At 39.8% G+C, this 17,916-nt stretch overlaps 1 protein-coding gene across 1 annotated transcript; it reads right to left on the bottom strand.

Moving 5' to 3' along the window:
* Positions 1-1,811: 1,811 nt before the first annotated feature.
* On the bottom strand, positions 1,812-16,815 carry chaf1b (chromatin assembly factor 1, subunit B). The gene is made up of 14 exons (XM_030758442.1): positions 16,763-16,815; positions 16,244-16,399; positions 12,818-12,950; positions 12,525-12,645; positions 12,181-12,284; positions 12,000-12,096; positions 10,785-10,869; positions 10,418-10,511; positions 10,228-10,297; positions 10,045-10,136; positions 9,799-9,958; positions 6,553-7,068; positions 4,112-4,200; positions 1,812-2,577 (listed from the first exon to the last, which is right to left on the bottom strand). Exons 2-14 carry the CDS (start codon positions 16,367-16,369, stop codon positions 2,477-2,479), a joined length of 1,788 nt encoding a protein of 595 aa, XP_030614302.1. The 5' UTR covers positions 16,370-16,399; positions 16,763-16,815; the 3' UTR covers positions 1,812-2,476.
* Between the last annotated feature and the right edge of the window lie 1,101 nt (positions 16,816-17,916).

Raw genomic sequence — 17,916 nt, 5'->3', positions numbered from 1 at the left:
CAGCAGTCTAACATAGGTCCCAGGTTGTTCCAGGTGGCTCAGCGTCGATTGGAGGGTGAGGGTGATGGCATCCTCAGTGGGGCGGTTTGCCCTGTGGGCAAAGTGATGGGGATCATATACTGTGGAGAGGCAGTCTTTGATATGGCATGAGACTAGCTTCTCAAAGCACTTCATCACCAGCGATGTGAGAGCGATGGACCTGACGTTGTTCAGACTGATGTTTGTGGGTGTTTTGGGGATGGGGATGATGCTGGCTGATTTGAGGCAGGCGGGGATGGTGGCTTGGTTCAGGGACAGGTTTGAATAATCTAGTGAAGAGCTCTGCAGGTTTGTACACGCATGACACCAATACCTTTCCAGGTATTCCATCCAGACCACCACCTGGTGCTGGTGAAGGCTCACTGAGGTGCTGGTGTATGCTGGGGGAGGGGCTAATGGCCTACTGGTCTCAAATCTTGTGAAAAAAACTGTTCAGGTCCTCAGCCAGTGAAGCATCGGCTTTAACAGCTGAGATGGTGCTGCCCCTGTACTTGATGCTGTCGGGGAGATGGGCCTCAATTTTCTGTTCATATGAGTAAAGGAGTCAATGCGTTTACAATAAAGAAAAACATTAAAAGACATCAAAAACAACTGTTGCTGTGATTTGGATTATAAATAAAACTGAATTGAATTGAATAAAATATTGCACAGCACAGGTCATCTACTAACAGGAAGGTTGGTAGTTTGATCCCTGGCTGTTCCAGTCTGCATGCCAAAGTATCCTTGAGCAAGGTACTGACCCCCAAGTAGCTCTCCGATTTATGTGAATGTTAGATAGAAAGCCCTTCCGGATAGAAAGAAGTGCTTGTATGAATGGGTGAATGAGGCATGTTATATTAAGTGCTTTGAGTGCTCAAAGAGTAGAAACATGCTATATCAGAACCAGTCCATTTACCATTCAGGGTCACAACTGGGGCTGGAGCCCAGCTGCCATAGGGCAAGAGACTGGGTCTACCCTGGAGATCGTTGCCAATCTAATCTAGCAGGGCTAACACAGAGAGACAGGTAACCATTCACATTCACACCTCAGGCCAATCTAGAATCACCAGTTAACCTAACCTCATGCATGTCTCTGGACTGTGGGAGGAAGCCAGGGTGCCCATGCAGGCACAGGGAGAACACGCAAACTTCACACAGAAAGTCGGCCCCAGCTGGCCAGTGGATTCAAACCCAGGACCATCTTCCTGTGAGGTGATGTGATAAAAGATCACACTTATAATTCTGCCTTTTAAAAAAAACTATCTTTAAAGTCCCTTCAATATTCATATATTGCCATAATAAATGTCAATGCAATTATCTAGTGTTTTACATTAAAAATTAAACAAATTTTTTTTTTTGAATAAAAAAGCTGTGAAGCAATTTTAAGTTGTAAATTGACTTCCTTCCACCAAAACCCTAAAACTCCAGAGTAAAACCTCTGAAAATGATCCAGTGGTTCTACAGTAAAACAGCTCCCTAAGCTGGAAATTATGGCCATATGGGAATTTTTTTTTTTTTCAATTTTGAACGAGTGTAGTGGGATTTTTCAAATGATGGCATCAGACCTGTCACACAGATCGTACTCAAGCTTGGAGACAATGATGGCTGCATTTGAGAAGACTGTTGCTTTGGGGTAATAAAATAAATGAAATCAGTCTTTAAGCCAAGTGGTTTATTCATGACAGCCCAAGTTAGACCTTTCTAAATGTCTATCAGTAAACTGATGTTAATATGAAAGGCCCAATAGAAATAGGTTTTCTTCAGGTTTAAATTTGTGAGCAATGCACAGCAAGTGGCATTACCTCTACAATGACTGCAGGCTATTTGAACTGTAAAGATGGCAGATGTTTACCTTCAGATCAGTTTGGTTTTAAGAAGACTTCATTTCTATGACATAATTATTATTTTCCTGCTTGTGATTTCAACATCATGTCATAAACCACCTGAACTTACACTCTATATCAAACATCCTTTATTACATAAGAAAATGTAAAAGCTTAACAGTAGAAGTGAAGCTACTGAACCAGAGTCTTCAGCATGTTATATATTCAAAGCTCACACAAAGTCAAAACCCTTTGAGTGCTTGTTATTATCTTCTACAGGTTTTCAGTACAGTTTTCTCTTCACAATCATTTTCTGGACAAGTGAAACAACTTTTCTTAAGCTTTTAAATGTCACACAACTCAAATATAATACACTTAACTCATTACCTGTTTATTGTATGATACAAAACACCTTAAACAAGAAAATACAAGAAAATAAACTGAAATTCTCTGAATACATAACATCAAATGTAAAGCTTCATCTGCTTAGATCAATATGATGCAAAGGCAATGCTATTGCACTATGGTACGAATTCATGGGGACCCTCAGCTCTTACACTGAAGTGTCTTCAGCTTCCATTCTGCTTTATGTACTCTAGTCTTATTTTACAGCACCACACTTCTCTCAGTTTGCACTAGCCCTGGGTGGCACCGGTCTTTGCTTGGGGGTCGCTGGTCTTGGGTCGTTTAGATTCTGGTGGCTGGCACACTGGATCGGTGGAAGGAGAGGTACGACCTGGCGAAATAAAAGTGAAAGAACAGAAGGTTACACGTCACAGCCTGTTTCTGCATTAGTACACTACACTACAAAGTACTGTCATGTGAAAAACAAAGTTTCCGCAAGGGCTCCATGCACTCCTGTGGAAAAGTAAGCTCACCCTTACTGCCTGCATAGGAATTAAGAAGGAAAGTAGTAACCAGATGCTGCTAATCAGATGCACTTAATTAAGTTCTGGCAGTATGTGAGATGTTAAAGACTGATCAAGTCATACAGAAAACAATTACTTCAATTTATAGCTGCTAAATGAGTGGCTGCATAGTGTAGTAGATCACACATTTGGTTGGCAAGCAAAAAGTCAGTGGTTCAATTCCAGCTGGAGACACACCCCTCTGATGTTGTGGCAGAAAAGGCACCTGGCATAAAACTCAAACATGTGGCACTACCTGCTGTGGTGACTTCTTTATCTGCTGCTTCTTTTTATTGCTGCTAAAGGGGGGTCTACAAGCTACTGAATCATGGGTTGTACTTAGTTTTTCACAGGACTGCATACAGACCTGTGAAAACTTTTTCACACATCTGTGTATTGACATTGGGTCAACATTTACACAGCAAACACAGACAAAAATGCATTAGTTACGCCTGAAACGATCCTCCTGTATTTGACAGTGCAGCTGTTTTTTCTTTTTTTTTAATATTTCGATGTCACGTTGTTTATTTTGTTAAACTTCACTCTATTATTTTGATAGTTCAGACCATTCGTAATTAAACAAACAAAAAAAGAACAAACATGAGCAGTGAAACCAACATTAGAGCAGAAGAATGAATACAGAGCGTTCAGATTTGCTTTGATGCTCACTCCCAAACAAAGTGGATCAGCTAATCAAAATATGCTACTGGCTTGTTTGCAACCTGTCTGACTGCTTTTGTTTCCTGCTTCTCTGGATGCATCTGTAACTGTGTCATAGTCAGAGATGTCTATGACATATTTTAAATCTTTTAGTTACTCAACCTGAAATATCATCTAAAAAAGATAATCATCTTTTTTAAGCTCCAATACAGAGACTGTGCATAAAGCAGAGCAGTAAGCCAAGTATGAATGCACAAAAATATACAATGATTACAACAAGGGACAATACATGTTGTTGCTATTATCAATCAGTCCAGGCAGGGCCACAGCAATCCCTGGCTTCTTGCCACCTCATTTAAAAGCAATAATAATTTTGAGTAGTTTGCCCTGAGGGATCCGGATTTTAAATCTGGGAAATGGTATCGGGAAAGAAAAGCTTACGGCAAGCGCTTGAGATGAAACGGTATGTAAACAGGTGCTGGTAATGACATTAATGGTTGTTGTCTGCATTTAAAGAGAGTGATTACCAACACTTCCTGTTTCATGTCAAAACGGCTGCATCCCTGTGCATAACAGAAATCCTATTATGTAACTGAGGCTTTCGATGGCGATGAACGCAACCCTCCATCATAAAACTAGCTTACAGTGAAAATATGTGACATAGAAAAAAAAGAAAAAGGTGGCGGCCAAAGCCTCACTAACCATGTTTGGCCTTTTCCGTGGAAGAGAGAGGGCTGAAGAGTGAACTAGCAGCTGGGGGCCGTGATGCAACGGGAGTCAAAGATACTCTCCTGCAAACAAAGAGGGAAAAGTTAGAAGGGATGAAAAGGCTTCAAGCAACTAAACATGTATTTATCATCTTTGGTTCGTTGTTGCCCAACACTGAAAATTAGTCAAATGGTCCAAGTTACAGATGTGAAAAGGGGTAACACAAAAGCATGCACAGGGCCACCATTGTCTACAAGCAGCCTGACAGAGTGATTATTATTTTATAGTCAGTGGGGGGTCCAACGAATCCCTCATGCCAGACAGGGCTTTGTTTCCACTGCAGGTGCTGGGTACATATTAACCGACAAAAACACTACACACCAACTACAGCTATTTATATTTCTCCTGCATTATTTAAAAGAATATTTAAAGGCACATTTTGAAGAGCACAGTGTTTTCTTTCTTTTCACACACTGAAAACTCAAACTGCATTACAGGGGTGAGGAGGGTGGCTGCAGTCAATACGAGGCCAGTCAAAGAACATTTGAATCGTTCCAGTATTTCCATAAATTAGCATATGCTGTAGTTTTTAGCAGCTGCACTCTTCACGCCCTCTACACTGCACCTATAGAGCCTTCAATACTTGCAGTGAAACTTCAGTATTGCTGCCATAGAAATAACAATTATCTCTACATTACATGTTTAATAACTGAAAGACCAGTTTCTCTATCACTCAAGAGGGTTTCAGTAACTTTCACTTTCCTGCCAAATGTATTTGAATATTCAAAATTGTAGACAAAGCTCCTTATGACTGATTTTTTTTTTTTTTTACACAATTTGGCCAAATGTAAAGCAAGTGTGGCTCCTAAATAATTTTAATTATGCTTTCTCGTGACAAGGGTTTTTTTGTTATAATTTATAAATATTGGTTTAAAGTTTTATTGGCAGGGTTTTTATTTTCTGAAGTTGACGGTTTTATGAACACTTTACGTGTGAAAAAATATTCCCATAACCTGACTGAATGCTGACATAATCAACAAAAAAATGTATATGTACTTCCTTAAAGGGGATGTTTTTTGATGTCCTTAATTTTTCACCTACACTTGTAAGACACACCTTTCCCCCTCCAGAATTGTCTTAATTCTTTGTGGCAGAGATTCAACAAGGTGCTGGAAACATTCCTCAGAGATTTTGGTCCATACTGACATGATAGCATCACACATTTCCTGTAGATTTATCAGCTGCACATCCATGATGGGAATCTCCAATTCCATCACATCCCAAAGGTGCTCTGTAAGATTGAGATCTGACTGCGGCGGCCATCTGAGTACACTGAACGCAATCTGATGTTCATGAAACCGGTTTGAGATTTGAGCTTTCTGGAAGCTTTCTTCCTGCTGGAAGATGGGCACGCTGTGGTCATAAAGGGATGGAACTGGTTACCAGCAATACTCAGGTAGGCTGTGGTGTGTAAGTGACTCTACCGAATGTTGCAGCAGAAACTGGAAAAAAAAAACAGCCTGGTCTGATGAGTTTCAACCTTCTATCATTCAATTTTGTTGACAGTGTGAATTGTAGCTTCCTGTTCTTAGTCGCCTGGTGTGGTCTTCTGTTGCTGTAGCCCATCTGTTCAAGGTCTCATGTGTTGTGTATTCAGAGCTGCTCTTCTGTATACCTTGGTTGTAATGTGTAGTTACTTGAGTTATTGTTGCCTTCCTATCAGCTTGAAGCAGCCATTCTCCTCTGGTATCAACAAGGCATTTTCCTCCAGAGAACTGGATAGTTTATTATTTTCAGATGATTCTCTTCCTAAAGATGGTTGTGTGGGAAAATCCCAGTAGATCAGGAGTTCTTAAATACTCAGACCAGAAGACCAAATGCGACACTTTTGAAGTTAAATTTATGAAAGTAAATAAAGGCTTAAAAATGGCCAAAGTTTCAAATACTTACACTTAGTTACAAGGATCCTTATGAGCCTCAGAGTACATACCGCTCAGTTTAATTTTTCTCTACTTTTGAAACTGTATGACGCCATAGAGAGGGGAAATCTTTAATATAATAATTTCAGGCACACAGTACTGAGTTGACAGAAGCTTTGCTTCAGACCTTCTGTTTGAAAGAGGCCGCCAATCAGAGTAAAGTTGCCTTTAAGCAGAGAAGAGCTAAAATAGCTTGTTTCAGATAAATAAGGCTTATTTTGAATTGTGAATAATGCAAAGCTTCTGTTAAATTGTTTAAGTTGAGGGTTTGAAGTGTTTTGTTTTTTTAAATACTGTAAATTAAACAGTTTGGGATTTACAGCGGCAGCTATACAAGAGTAGAACTTACAGGCAAAAGAAATAAAAAAAACATATCTGTACTAAGTACAACATTATTTTCTGTTTTACTTACTACCACCCTGACAGAATCACAAACACAGCTGCTCTAATATTTACCTTGGAGTGGGTCCTTTTGAGGTGGTTGCACCCTTCGGTGTTGTGGACCCAGCATTATTGACGCTGTTGAGAACTTTTGGTGTGGAAGGAGTGAGGGGGGTAACGCGTGGTTGGGGAGTGGAGGGTGCACTTGCGCTCCCAGATTTTGGGGTCTGAGGTGATGCAGAGGCTGTGGCTTTAGGGGTAGTGGGTTTCCCCCAACCCTCCAGGGTGTTGAGGGTGATCCTGCGGGGCTGAGGTTTAGAGTTGGCACTCTTCTTCTCCTCTGGGGAGGTTAGAGAGCCCTGACTAGTTTGGGATGTGGCAGCTGGGGCTGAGTTTGACGGCTGAGATACAGGAGATGAGCTCTTGGCCACTGATGCCTTCTTGCCTTTTTTCTCAACACCACTGCTTGGGACAAAGACCTCCAGGGTGGGCGGCTCTTTCAGTGGAGTGCCCAGCTCCCCTGGAGAGAAGGACAGGAAGGAGCAGTAACCGTCTGTGGAGGACACAGCCAGGAAGGAGCCATCCCGAGACCTAAAAGGGATAGTGTGTTTAATGGTAAAACATTTACACAAACACACACACATACATGCACACAAATTAGAAGGGCTTCCACTAAAATAGCTTTTGTTCTGTAAATATCTTCCCCTTGTTGAAGCCCCATGATCAGAGGTTAAAGTGAGCTGAAATGATCTGAAATGGCATTCCAGCACCTTCAATTATTGAATAATTTATTTTTAAGCCTGACAGGCAGTTTAATACAAAATAGGCTACAGTCAAGCAAGATTTATGGGCTGCAGTGTGGAGGCCCTCCCAACTGATGCCCTGGAGACAGTTAATGCCCCCCCCCCTTTCATCCCCGTTATGTGTTCATGCTGCAGAAGGAAAGCAGTGTTCACAATACTTCCACATGAGAGGACAAAGCATAAACAACTTTTTTTAAAGTGCCAGTTAACTTCAAATATATTTCTTTAAACAGCTTAAGAGATATCAGCAAACACACAAAGTGTGTCTGTGCAGTCTGCGAACTAAAGGTACAGTTCCTGCATTTCCCAGACAGAAAAACACAACAGAGAAAGATTTCAGAGTGGGCAGGAAAGGAAAATGAGATTTTCAGAAGTAAAAACTGCTCAGCAAGCAACATATGATGAACTGGAAACTTTCAGTTTACATGCAAGGCTCTAATTTATGCTAGAACGTGTGTCAGTTTTGTTCTTGTTTTCATGTTGTTAAATCAGAAAATGCATCTCTCTAAAGTTATCTGGTTATATATTTAACAACTAGTTCTTGTTATACAAAGTTTAGACTGGACAGCCAATTCAGGCTAAACTGACACTGAGTAGAAGCAGAGATGTTACGAGAGAGAGACGTGGCACTCGATGACTTCTGAATTTAAATGTGTGGGAGAATTTAGCAACAGCAAACACAGTGGTAGAAGTACAAGGAGAAAAAGCTTTTATCAGTTTTGACTGAATATTCAACATTTGATTTTTGTCATGTTGACCATTGAAATCAAAGTTACTGTAGAAATTTCTTCAACACAGCTGCTCAAACAAGTGTCTGAATGTGTTTTAATATAGCTCCTGAATAACAGAATATGCTTCCAGAAGGACTCTATTACAAGTCATCAATTTAAACTGACAACATTTTTTAGTAACACTTGCCAAATTCCACCATTATGCTAGCTATAATCTGTGGCTGAGAGGTTGGAAAGCAGCCATAATGGTTATGTATCATCGGCTTATATACTGTAGGATGCAGCTGGCTAAAGCCACAAAGAGCAGTAAACCTCAGAGCAGCACTAGTGTAGATCAGCTGATCAAAGCCTGTCCACAAAGAATAGACATCTACTGATAACAAATTATTAGATGGCTTATTACTGCCATCAAGGGGGTTATGCTTTCAGTAGCGTTTGCATGCATGCCATTCTGTCTATAAAAACAATAGCTAAAAAAGCATTGAATGAAGTCTGATAAAACTTTGTAGGGGTATAGAGTCGGGTCATATTAACAATCCATTAAAATGTGCCTTACATCCACCGAGGTCTTCAAGGTCAACTTAATGATTTTTATTTTATTGGTCCAAAATTGACAAAAAGCCTTTTAAGTTATGAACTATGATTCTTACAAGTGTGGTGTGTATTGTCAAAATATAGTACCATGTAAAGATTTAAAATGTGTGACATTTGACCTCTGACCTTCCTTCAAGGCTAGTAGATTGAGCTGAAGATCAAAGTGATACTGCCATTAACAACATATAGGCATATAGGGAATGGTATATGGGGATATTTTTTTTTTTAAGTTGACCCAAAAATGTGTTACATCTTGAAACAAAGTATTGTCAACAGAAAAAGAATAAGCTGTCTACTTAGAAATATACTGTATATTATATAATAATCTCAAGTTATTCATGTCAAGTTATTTACAAATCAGTACCTATTATTCATTACCTACTTCTACATCTGTCACACTGCCCTTACCTGATTTTTACTGCAAACTTCTTAAAGTACAATTCATAAAGAACAAAGAAAACAAAATGAATACATAAAAAATACTACTGTATTCCCTTAAAAGTAAATACTGCTCACAGAGTAAGCTGCCTTGGTGGAGGTTTGCACTCTCAGAGTGCTTCTAGTTTATAATTTGAGTCACATTTTCCACCCTACATGGGAACCTAGGGTTCCCCCACCTGCCAAATTCCACTTTAACCCCTGCCTATAGTGGCTTCCATGAGCTGGAAGCTTTACCTTCTTCACGGTGACACCGACAGATGGAAATGTTTTATTCCAACTGGTACTGACTTTGTAACTAAAACTGATTTGGCCCGTCACTAGCTGTCCCCCTATTTCTGTCCTCTTGTCTTTCACTGATTTCTGGGATGGTTTTAATGACAATGACAGGCACTGGCATTAACTTTTGTACTGAATGTGCTGTGAGTATGTACTGAATTTCTCCTTTTATTTATGGCTGTATTGTTTTGTATTTACCATAAAAGAATACTTTCTGTGAGTCAAACTGCCTCTGAGAAAATAAAGTTTTACTTAATTAAACTACAGATAACGACCCATATAGCCACTGTTTTTGAACAATGTGAAAAACTCCAACTACAGTTTCAAAAACAGATGAAGTTTAGTTTATAAATTACTCTACTTCATTTGCAAATATATATTACTGTCTTTTTGTGCGTGCTTATCGTGCTGTGAAGACAGACATTACAAGGAGCGCATCTATGCTAAAACAGCTATGACAGAAAGTGCTAGTTTACCATGTGAGATCACTGAGTGTGTGGTAGTGGATGTTGGACACAAGGCCAAATGGAAGGGTCTGCTGTGTATCATACAACAAGATTGAATCCTCAGAGGCCACGGCAAACACCATACGGTACGGCAGCTGGAACACATTTGGAAGAGCCTGGATAGAGCCGTCTGTGAGGGAGTAATGGAGTGACATGAAGAACACAACACACAAGAAAACAAATCAGAAATAATCACTCTTGTTTGGATGTCCTTGCCTTCTCCTTTTTTTGTCCTCAATTCAAAGTAGACAGGGCAGCAGCGCACAGCCAGTGTAGCTTTAGATGGGCACGGCAAGTGGGCTATAGGCCTAAAACACACAAAGAGATTTAAACATCAATTATTAACCTTTAAAAGACTCTGAATAGCTTAAAAATGCAATAATATCCTACAAACGATACCTCTTTAGACTCTTCCTGGAAAAGATGTAGGTGGTATTCATGATGTTTTCTCCTATCTCCACACATCCAGCTGAGGTTATAAAGAGGGTGACAACAGAAAGGGGGTCATTAGGTCAAACAAAAAAAAATTGTACTACAACACAAGATTTCACCAGATAAATGACAAGTAAAAAGCATGTTTTGTGTTTACCCGGAGTGAGCAGGAATGACCCGTCTGGTGTGAACGAAAGACGGCGAAAGAAGGACCTCATGCTGTCATCGTGGAACATTCGGTACTGCTTCACCTGAAAAGGATACGTAACAGCTCTGACTCAACTCTGGACAGTTTGGGAGAGCATCTAATATTTTTAAAACCAAATATGAGAAATTAAATCTGTTTAAGTCAACAGGTGGATGAATGAAAATAACACATGCAGAAAAACCTCAAAGACCCATGTAAAATTAAGAACAGAGGTATTGTGGTATATATAAGTATTAGTTTGGCTGACAGATTTACAGGTTAAGAATTTCTGCCTGGTGCTAATACTGAAGAGTTTTTAATAAGAACCACAACTGACCTCTCCTTCTGCAAGTGGCCCAGAGCTCATTTTACTGACACAGAAGGCCTTCTTCTTGGTGTGAGTGCTGTACACACGCAGCAGTCTGAGTGGGAGGAGAAACAAAAACAATCTGAGCATCATCTTGCAGAACTACACTTACCCGTCACTTTATTAGGTACACCTGTTCAACTGCTTGTTACTGCAAATATCTAATCAGCCCATACTTAGCAACAACTCAACAACTGAAGTTCAAACAGTGCATCAGAATCTGGATGACGGTGATTTAAGTGACTTTAAACGTGGTGTGGTTGTTGGTGCCAGACAGGTTGGACTGAGCTTAAAGTTACAGAGAATGGACTAAAAAAGAGAAAATATCCAGTGAGCTGCAGCTCTCTGGGGAAAATGCTTTGCAGTTGCCAGAGATCAGAGAAGAATGGCCAAACTGCTTTGAGCTGATAAAAAGGCAACAGTAACTGAAATAACCAGTCGTTACAACTGAGGTATGCAGAAAAGCATCTCTGAACACACAGCACCTCAAACCTTGAAGCAGATGGGCTACAGCTGCAGAAAACCACATGGGGTGCCACTCCTGTCAGCAAAGAATGGAGAAACTGAGGCTACAATTCACACAGGCTCATCAAAAGTGGGCAACAAAATATTGGAAAAAATGTTGCCTGGTCTGATGAGTCTCAGTTTCTGCTTCAATATTCAGAAAGCAGAGTCGGCATAATGATGTGGGGGTTAGTTTCACACTTTGGGCCTCTCAGTACCAACGGAGCGTCATTTAAATACCACAGCCTACCTCAGTATTGTTGTCCATCCCTTTATAACCACAGTGTGCCCAACCATGGCTGCTCCCAGCAGGATAACAAGCCAGGCCACAAAACAAATCATCTCAAACTGGTTTCTTGAACATCACAATAAGTTCACTGCACTCAAATGTCCTCCACAGTCACCAGATCTCAATCTAACAGAGCACCTCTGGGATGTGCTGAAGCAGTTTAGCATCATGATGTGCAGCCAACAAATCTGCAGCAACTGTGTGATGCTGTCATGTTAATATGGACCAAAATCTGAGGAACGTTTCCAGCACCTTGGTGAATCTATGTCATGAGGAATTAACGCAAAGGGGAATCCTACCTTCTACTATCAAGATGTACCTAATGAAATGGCCAGTGAATATATAGGAAAGTGAAGAGTGTTCCCAAAATAGATAAATCCATGTTTTATTACCTGTCACAGCTGAGAGTGGCAATATATTGTCCCAGAGGATCCCAGGTAACCCCCTGCACGTAGCTCTTGTGGTCATTCAAGATAGAAAGCTTTTGTCCTAAATACAAACATCATAATAGACAGAAAGTCAAAATAACATTAAAAAAAAAAAAAAGAACATAAAATGTATGCAGCCACAAACCTTTGTTGATGTCCCACATGACAGCCGTGTTATCAACAGAGCCAGACACCATGAAGTTTCCATCTCGCGTCCAGCAGATGTCATACACATCCTCTATGTGCCCTCTGGAAATAAATCAAGACACAGCCAACTCCTTTTTATAACCACACCTCAGGAGCACCACAGTTATTAGAGCTGTGCCTGCACTCTTGAGAGAGATCCTGTAATTACAAATGATGCACAACAAGCAGCGCTCCAAACAAAGTAATTAAACACTATTCATTACCGAGTGAGGTTCTCTTGAAATTCTCAAATGTTTAAACGTCTCACTTGGTTGACCTTAACAGACATTAGCGCTTGCTGACCTTAGAGTTTTGACCACAGTCCAGCTCTCCTTGTTGAGCTGAGCATCCTCGTCCTCCTGAAATGCAGAGGCCTGCTCGGGCTCCTTCGAGTCATTGAGTTTCCACAGCAGAATTAATGCATCTACATTAAATAAAAAAAAACAAGTAGCTATTACTTTATCTTAAAACAAACAAACAAACAAACAAAAAACAGTTTAGTATTTGAGAACAAAATCCAGGTTATTTTTGAATGGAAACACATATTTACAATGGAACAAATGCTGACCAGCATCTGTCTGTTATGAATAGCATACCATCTCCTCCTGAAGCAAGCAGTTCTCCATTAGGGCTAAAACGCACCACATTGACAGCTTTTGTATGTCTAGCCAGATTAGACAGAAACTCCACCACCGCCTTCCCGTCTGGACCAGCATCCACCCGCCACAGCTGTATTAACATCAGGGAAAAGGTCACTGAAGACTCGGTAAACTGCACACAGCACCTCACAATCAATGCTCTGTCCAACCACAAAACCCTAATGTTAGTTTAAGCATTTTAAGTATTCTGCAATCTGATTACAAATGATTCATATTAAATCAATTTAAATGCATTTTACAGATTTTCATTCAGAGATGAATTTTAGTGAGATAAAGGTTATAAAGAAGGGTAAATATTTAAAAATCTTCATACTTAATGAAGTGCTGTTGGGTGGATCCTGTGTGTGACACATTCATCCCTTTGAGGATGTCACAATGATGTACTGTTATGAATTCCAACAAGAAAATATACAGCAATAAAACAGCAATAATAAGTGAACGCCAGGAACGCACTCAGGAGCTTCATCTAAGTCATACGAGAAAACTAAAAACCTGTTTTAACTAAAACTGTATGCTCAATTCAAACATTCACTGTTTATGAATGGAGTTATGTTCACGGCAGGAAAAATAAAAATACAAAAAATAAATCAGCTCCTCAAGTTTGACACTCCACCGTTCTACTGGAAAAGTGTTGTGTGCACTAATGAAACTACAGGGGAATTGTTTGACATGTAGTTTTAACACAGTGCTGCACACAAACATAATGATATCATATTGGCTGATGGCCCATCATGTTAGGGAATATTTGTTCGTGAGCCTGGGTAGATTACCATTATCTAAGGAGCAAATAAAAAAAAAAAATACTTTCAGCTGCTCCCATATTCACAAGGAGTCACCACAGCGGGTAGCTGCATACATTTGATTTGGCAGAGTTTTACACCAGATGCCCTTCCAGATGCAACCCCCGAGGGATTTGTGTCTCCTCCCAGGATCAAACCAAGGATCTTGATTCAGCTTGTTAGGTGAATGTGTAAACATCTACACTGTCTGAGGAGGAAATAAGTCCCTGAATTTATTAATGTATCTTACAGTCAAGGATGCTGAAGCTCAACAGAAGCAAAACAAACACTGGCCCTCAACATTAAAGTAAATGTACAGATTCACATAAAAATAAATAAATAAATAAATAAATTTCTGGGCAGTCAGAACCACAGATCTTATGGGATGACCTTACGAGAAGCTTCTTTCAGCTTCTCCGTATATTTGATTTGGTAGGCATTTTTATACTGGATGCCCTTCCTGGTGCTTCCCTCCCAGGGATTCGTGTCTTCTCCTGATTTCGAACCAGGGATCTTTGGTGTGTTTGTGTTAACCACTACGCTATGGACCTCAAGAGACAGCCAGACATGCTAAGGGAGGTTTGTAAGGGACAGAAGGTCAATACACCCCCTGAACACTACACAATGAAACTGTACACTGTTTGAATGTACAGCTGTGGTCAGAGGTTTACATACACTCATGGGCATGACTGGCATGGTAATTTTTTTTTAATGATTTCTTTGACCTGTTTTTTTTCCAGGTTGGAATAATAACAGCATAAATCTTTAATGACTTTAAAAAAAAAATAGGTGCACAAGTTTGAATTTATTTTGGATCTGCTCTAATCCACACGGGGTCAAGTTTATACAGACAGGATCATGTTTTATACACTCACATAAATCTGTTAATAAGTGGTGCTGGAGATTCTACAATGTCTTTTTTTTTTCTTCTACAATGTCTTAACTTAACAAGGTCAAGGCCTATTAACTTCTTGTTAGTTAATGTGATTGATTACAACTGGTAGTTGCTTCTTTGCCAGCATAAAAAGGATTTGTTTGATAGCACTCAGAACCAACACTCAGAACACCAAAAATTTACAAAAAAATTCAGTGAAGATCTAAGAAGTGTTGCAGATTTACACAACTTAAAGCTGGTTCTAAACAACTGCAGATTCCAAGATCATCAGTTCAAACAATTGTGCAGAAGTACAAGTTACTCAGATGCGTCACCACTTTGGGTCTACCAGACCTTGGCAAACTGTAACCTTCATATGAGAGGCCGTTTGTTAGGATGTTCAGGAACAACCCAGGACCCACCAAGGCTTGAGTTTGCCATGAACTAGAAACTCCTGGAACACCAGCATCACTGTCCACAAGTGAAGTGAGTTTTCATCGCTGTGGACTGGGAAGGTGCCAACCAATAAAGAAGCCCCTGCTCCAAGATTGATACTTGAGTGCTTGAGTGAAATTTGAAAGTCATTTAAGACAAAGACTGAGCTTTTTGTCCACAATGTCAAGAGGCATGTTTGGAGGCGTAAAGGTGAGGCTTTCAACCTAAGAACACTGAATCATCTGTCAAGCATGGTAGTAGCATCTTTATCTTGGGTTGTTTTGCTGCTAGTGGTACTTTGTGGTAATTCAAAAAGTGGATGGAATAATGAAGAAAGAGAAGTACCTCCAAATTCTCCAACTTCACCTCAAAACAACAGCTAGATGGTTGAAACTTGGACATAACTGGGTGTTCTATCAGATCAATGATCTCAAATATAAATCAAGACAGGTTTTGGAATGGATAAAGCAGGCTAACATTAAGCATCTAGAATGGCCTTCCTAAAGCCCTGACCTCAACCTTATTGACTTTTGACCCTTTGTGGATGAGAGAAAATCCAAAACAAATTCAAACTTGTGAACCCAATTCACATTTTTTAAAAATTATTAAAGATGCTGTACAATCATTCCAACCTGGAAAAAGAACAGTTCAAAGAAATCATTAAAAGCCCAACATTACCATGACATTCATCCCCATGATGAGTGGATCTAAACTTCTGCCCACAAGTGTACTATTTCAACCAGTTTCCTTTTGCTTTGGATGAAGATTATAACACTTTTTTATGACCAATTAATACAGAAAAAAAAAACAGGTGATCAGTACACACACACACACACACACCTTTCTTGACAAAGTATTTAACTCTTTCTTCAGCAGAGAGAGGCTTATTTCTTCCTCCTGCATTTATTCAATGATTCTTTATTGTCATTCACATTGCATTTGCATACAGTGGAACGAAATTCTGTCCTCAGGTCCCAGTGTTGCCCTTGTAATAGTTATGATATTCAAGTAATTCAATAATTAAATATAAGTAACAATAATATAAAGAAAATATATACATATATATACACATATGCATAAATTTATATCTACACACACAAATATAGACCTGTGTGTGGGTATATTATATTGCCTATAGATACAGATTTTTTTTCTTTGTCTAGTATATGTTAAACGGCTCCTTTCACAGTCAAAAGCGTGTACAGAAATCAACATCACATGATTAGTAAATAAAATACAGTAATAAATCGTCGACTGACCCCTCTCTCCACTCACCCTGACTGTGGTGTCCACTCCAGCTGTGGCCAGTCGATGAGTGCGTCCGTCTGAGCTGTGCTGGAAGTCCAGACTGTACACTGGCTCCTTGTTGTGCCATGCTATCTCACGTGTTACCACCTTCATTTCTTTGCAATTTTTATATCCAGCACCGACCTCAAGGGATGCAAACACGGTAAATTCACAACCCGGACAGTTTTTAATCGACTCCTATGAACTCAGTAGCTAGAAAAGTTACAAATATGGACCATGAATTACGGGTTACAGAGGCAATAGACTGATAAAGCCGCTCATTTGGCTACACTTCTATATAGTCCCGCGGTTGGCTAACACGTTAGCAGTCAACTTGGCAGGTTAGTTGGGCTAATTTGCGGCTAACACTGTGAACAAAACTCCCATTCAGGAACATAGGCATTTAAGTTACTGTCAGCTAACAAGCATGCCCGTTACAAATGCACACGAGTTATAGCTGCTTATCGGGCCAAATTAAGACAAGTCGATAGAGATGACAGTTGTTACCTTCTCTGTTGTCCAGCTCAGTCAGAATTAGTAATTTCCCGCGTAAGAGTCGCTCAAAACTTCCGGTCTAGTAGCCTGCCGTGATTGGGCAAAAACACGGAAAGGGCGGAGACAAAGTCCTGATTTTACCAGAAGGCGCAATTACATATAAACCAACTCTTGCACTACGCGTGTATATGTCTTTATAATTTTGATTAGGAAATTTCATGTAAAAAATATTTCTCCTCGAATATATCTTTAACTATCAAAATAAATGAGGACATCTGAAGAGACTTATAATTATTTTTCAAGCTTTTTATCATTCTCCCAGCTCTTGTTTTTGCGGAAGAAGAAATAAACTAAAGCATACATGGCATAAATAATCGACATAAATAATAATAAATAATCGACTACGAGTACAGGTTTGCAACTGTTCACAAAAAAATGCTTTGCTTAATGTACTATGCAAAGGTCCTGAGCCACCCCTCATTTTATTAAATATTTTGCTAGTAAATAGGGAATGGGTGCAGCGATTTATTGAAACGTGTAAACGCCTGGAAATACAGTATATAAGGCAAAAGTAGGATTTATACAATTCTAACAAGCTTAAAAGTCAATATTTGGTATGAGCACCATTATTCTTCAACGTGGTCTGAACTCTATTAAACAGTTTTCTGGTCATTTCTTTAAGTAGTCTTCAGGAATAGCTCTGCAGGCTTCTTGAAGGACTTCAAAGCTCTTCTTTGGATGTTGGCTGCCTGTTGTTCTGTTCTCTGTCAAGATGATTCCACACTGCTTCAGTAATGCTGCCCTGGGGAGGCCAATCCATGACTGCTTTTACTGGTAGTGTGTTTTGGATCATTGGCGTGCAGAAAAAGGAAGCTGTTGCCAATCAGATGCTTTCCAGGTGGTATTGCATGGTGGATCAAAAGCTGATGGTATATTTCTATATTCAGGATTCCATCAGGATCTCCAACACCACTGGTTGTACTGTAGCCCCAAACCAGGACAGAGCATCCACCGTGTTTTACAGACAGCTCACACTTGTACCATTCTCCTGACCTCCCTGCATACTGACAATGATTTGAACCAAAAAATTCCACTTTAGCATTATCTACCCAGCAGTTAATGCATTCAATTATGTAGCAAAGGAGTTTTTGTAGGAGGTCACAAGG

This window comes from Archocentrus centrarchus, chromosome 21 (assembly GCF_007364275.1).
Source record: "Archocentrus centrarchus isolate MPI-CPG fArcCen1 chromosome 21, fArcCen1, whole genome shotgun sequence".
Taxonomy (NCBI): Eukaryota; Metazoa; Chordata; class Actinopteri; order Cichliformes; family Cichlidae; genus Archocentrus; species Archocentrus centrarchus.
The sequence above is the reverse complement of the archived record's forward strand: the minus strand, read 5'-3'. Positions and strand labels throughout refer to the sequence as shown.

Excerpts from the sequence above, each read along its gene's own strand:
- chaf1b (XM_030758442.1), bottom strand. The coding sequence starts at position 16,369 with ATGAAGGTGGTAACACGTGAGATAGCATGGCACAACAAGGAGCCAGTG. Across the intron at positions 10,870-11,999 it reads GCCACTCTCAGCTGTGACAG|ACTGCTGCGTGTGTACAGCA; the intron begins GTAATAAAACAT and ends CCTCCCACTCAG. Across the intron at positions 10,512-10,784 it reads GGCCACTTGCAGAAGGAGAG|GTGAAGCAGTACCGAATGTT; the intron begins GTCAGTTGTGGT and ends TATCCTTTTCAG.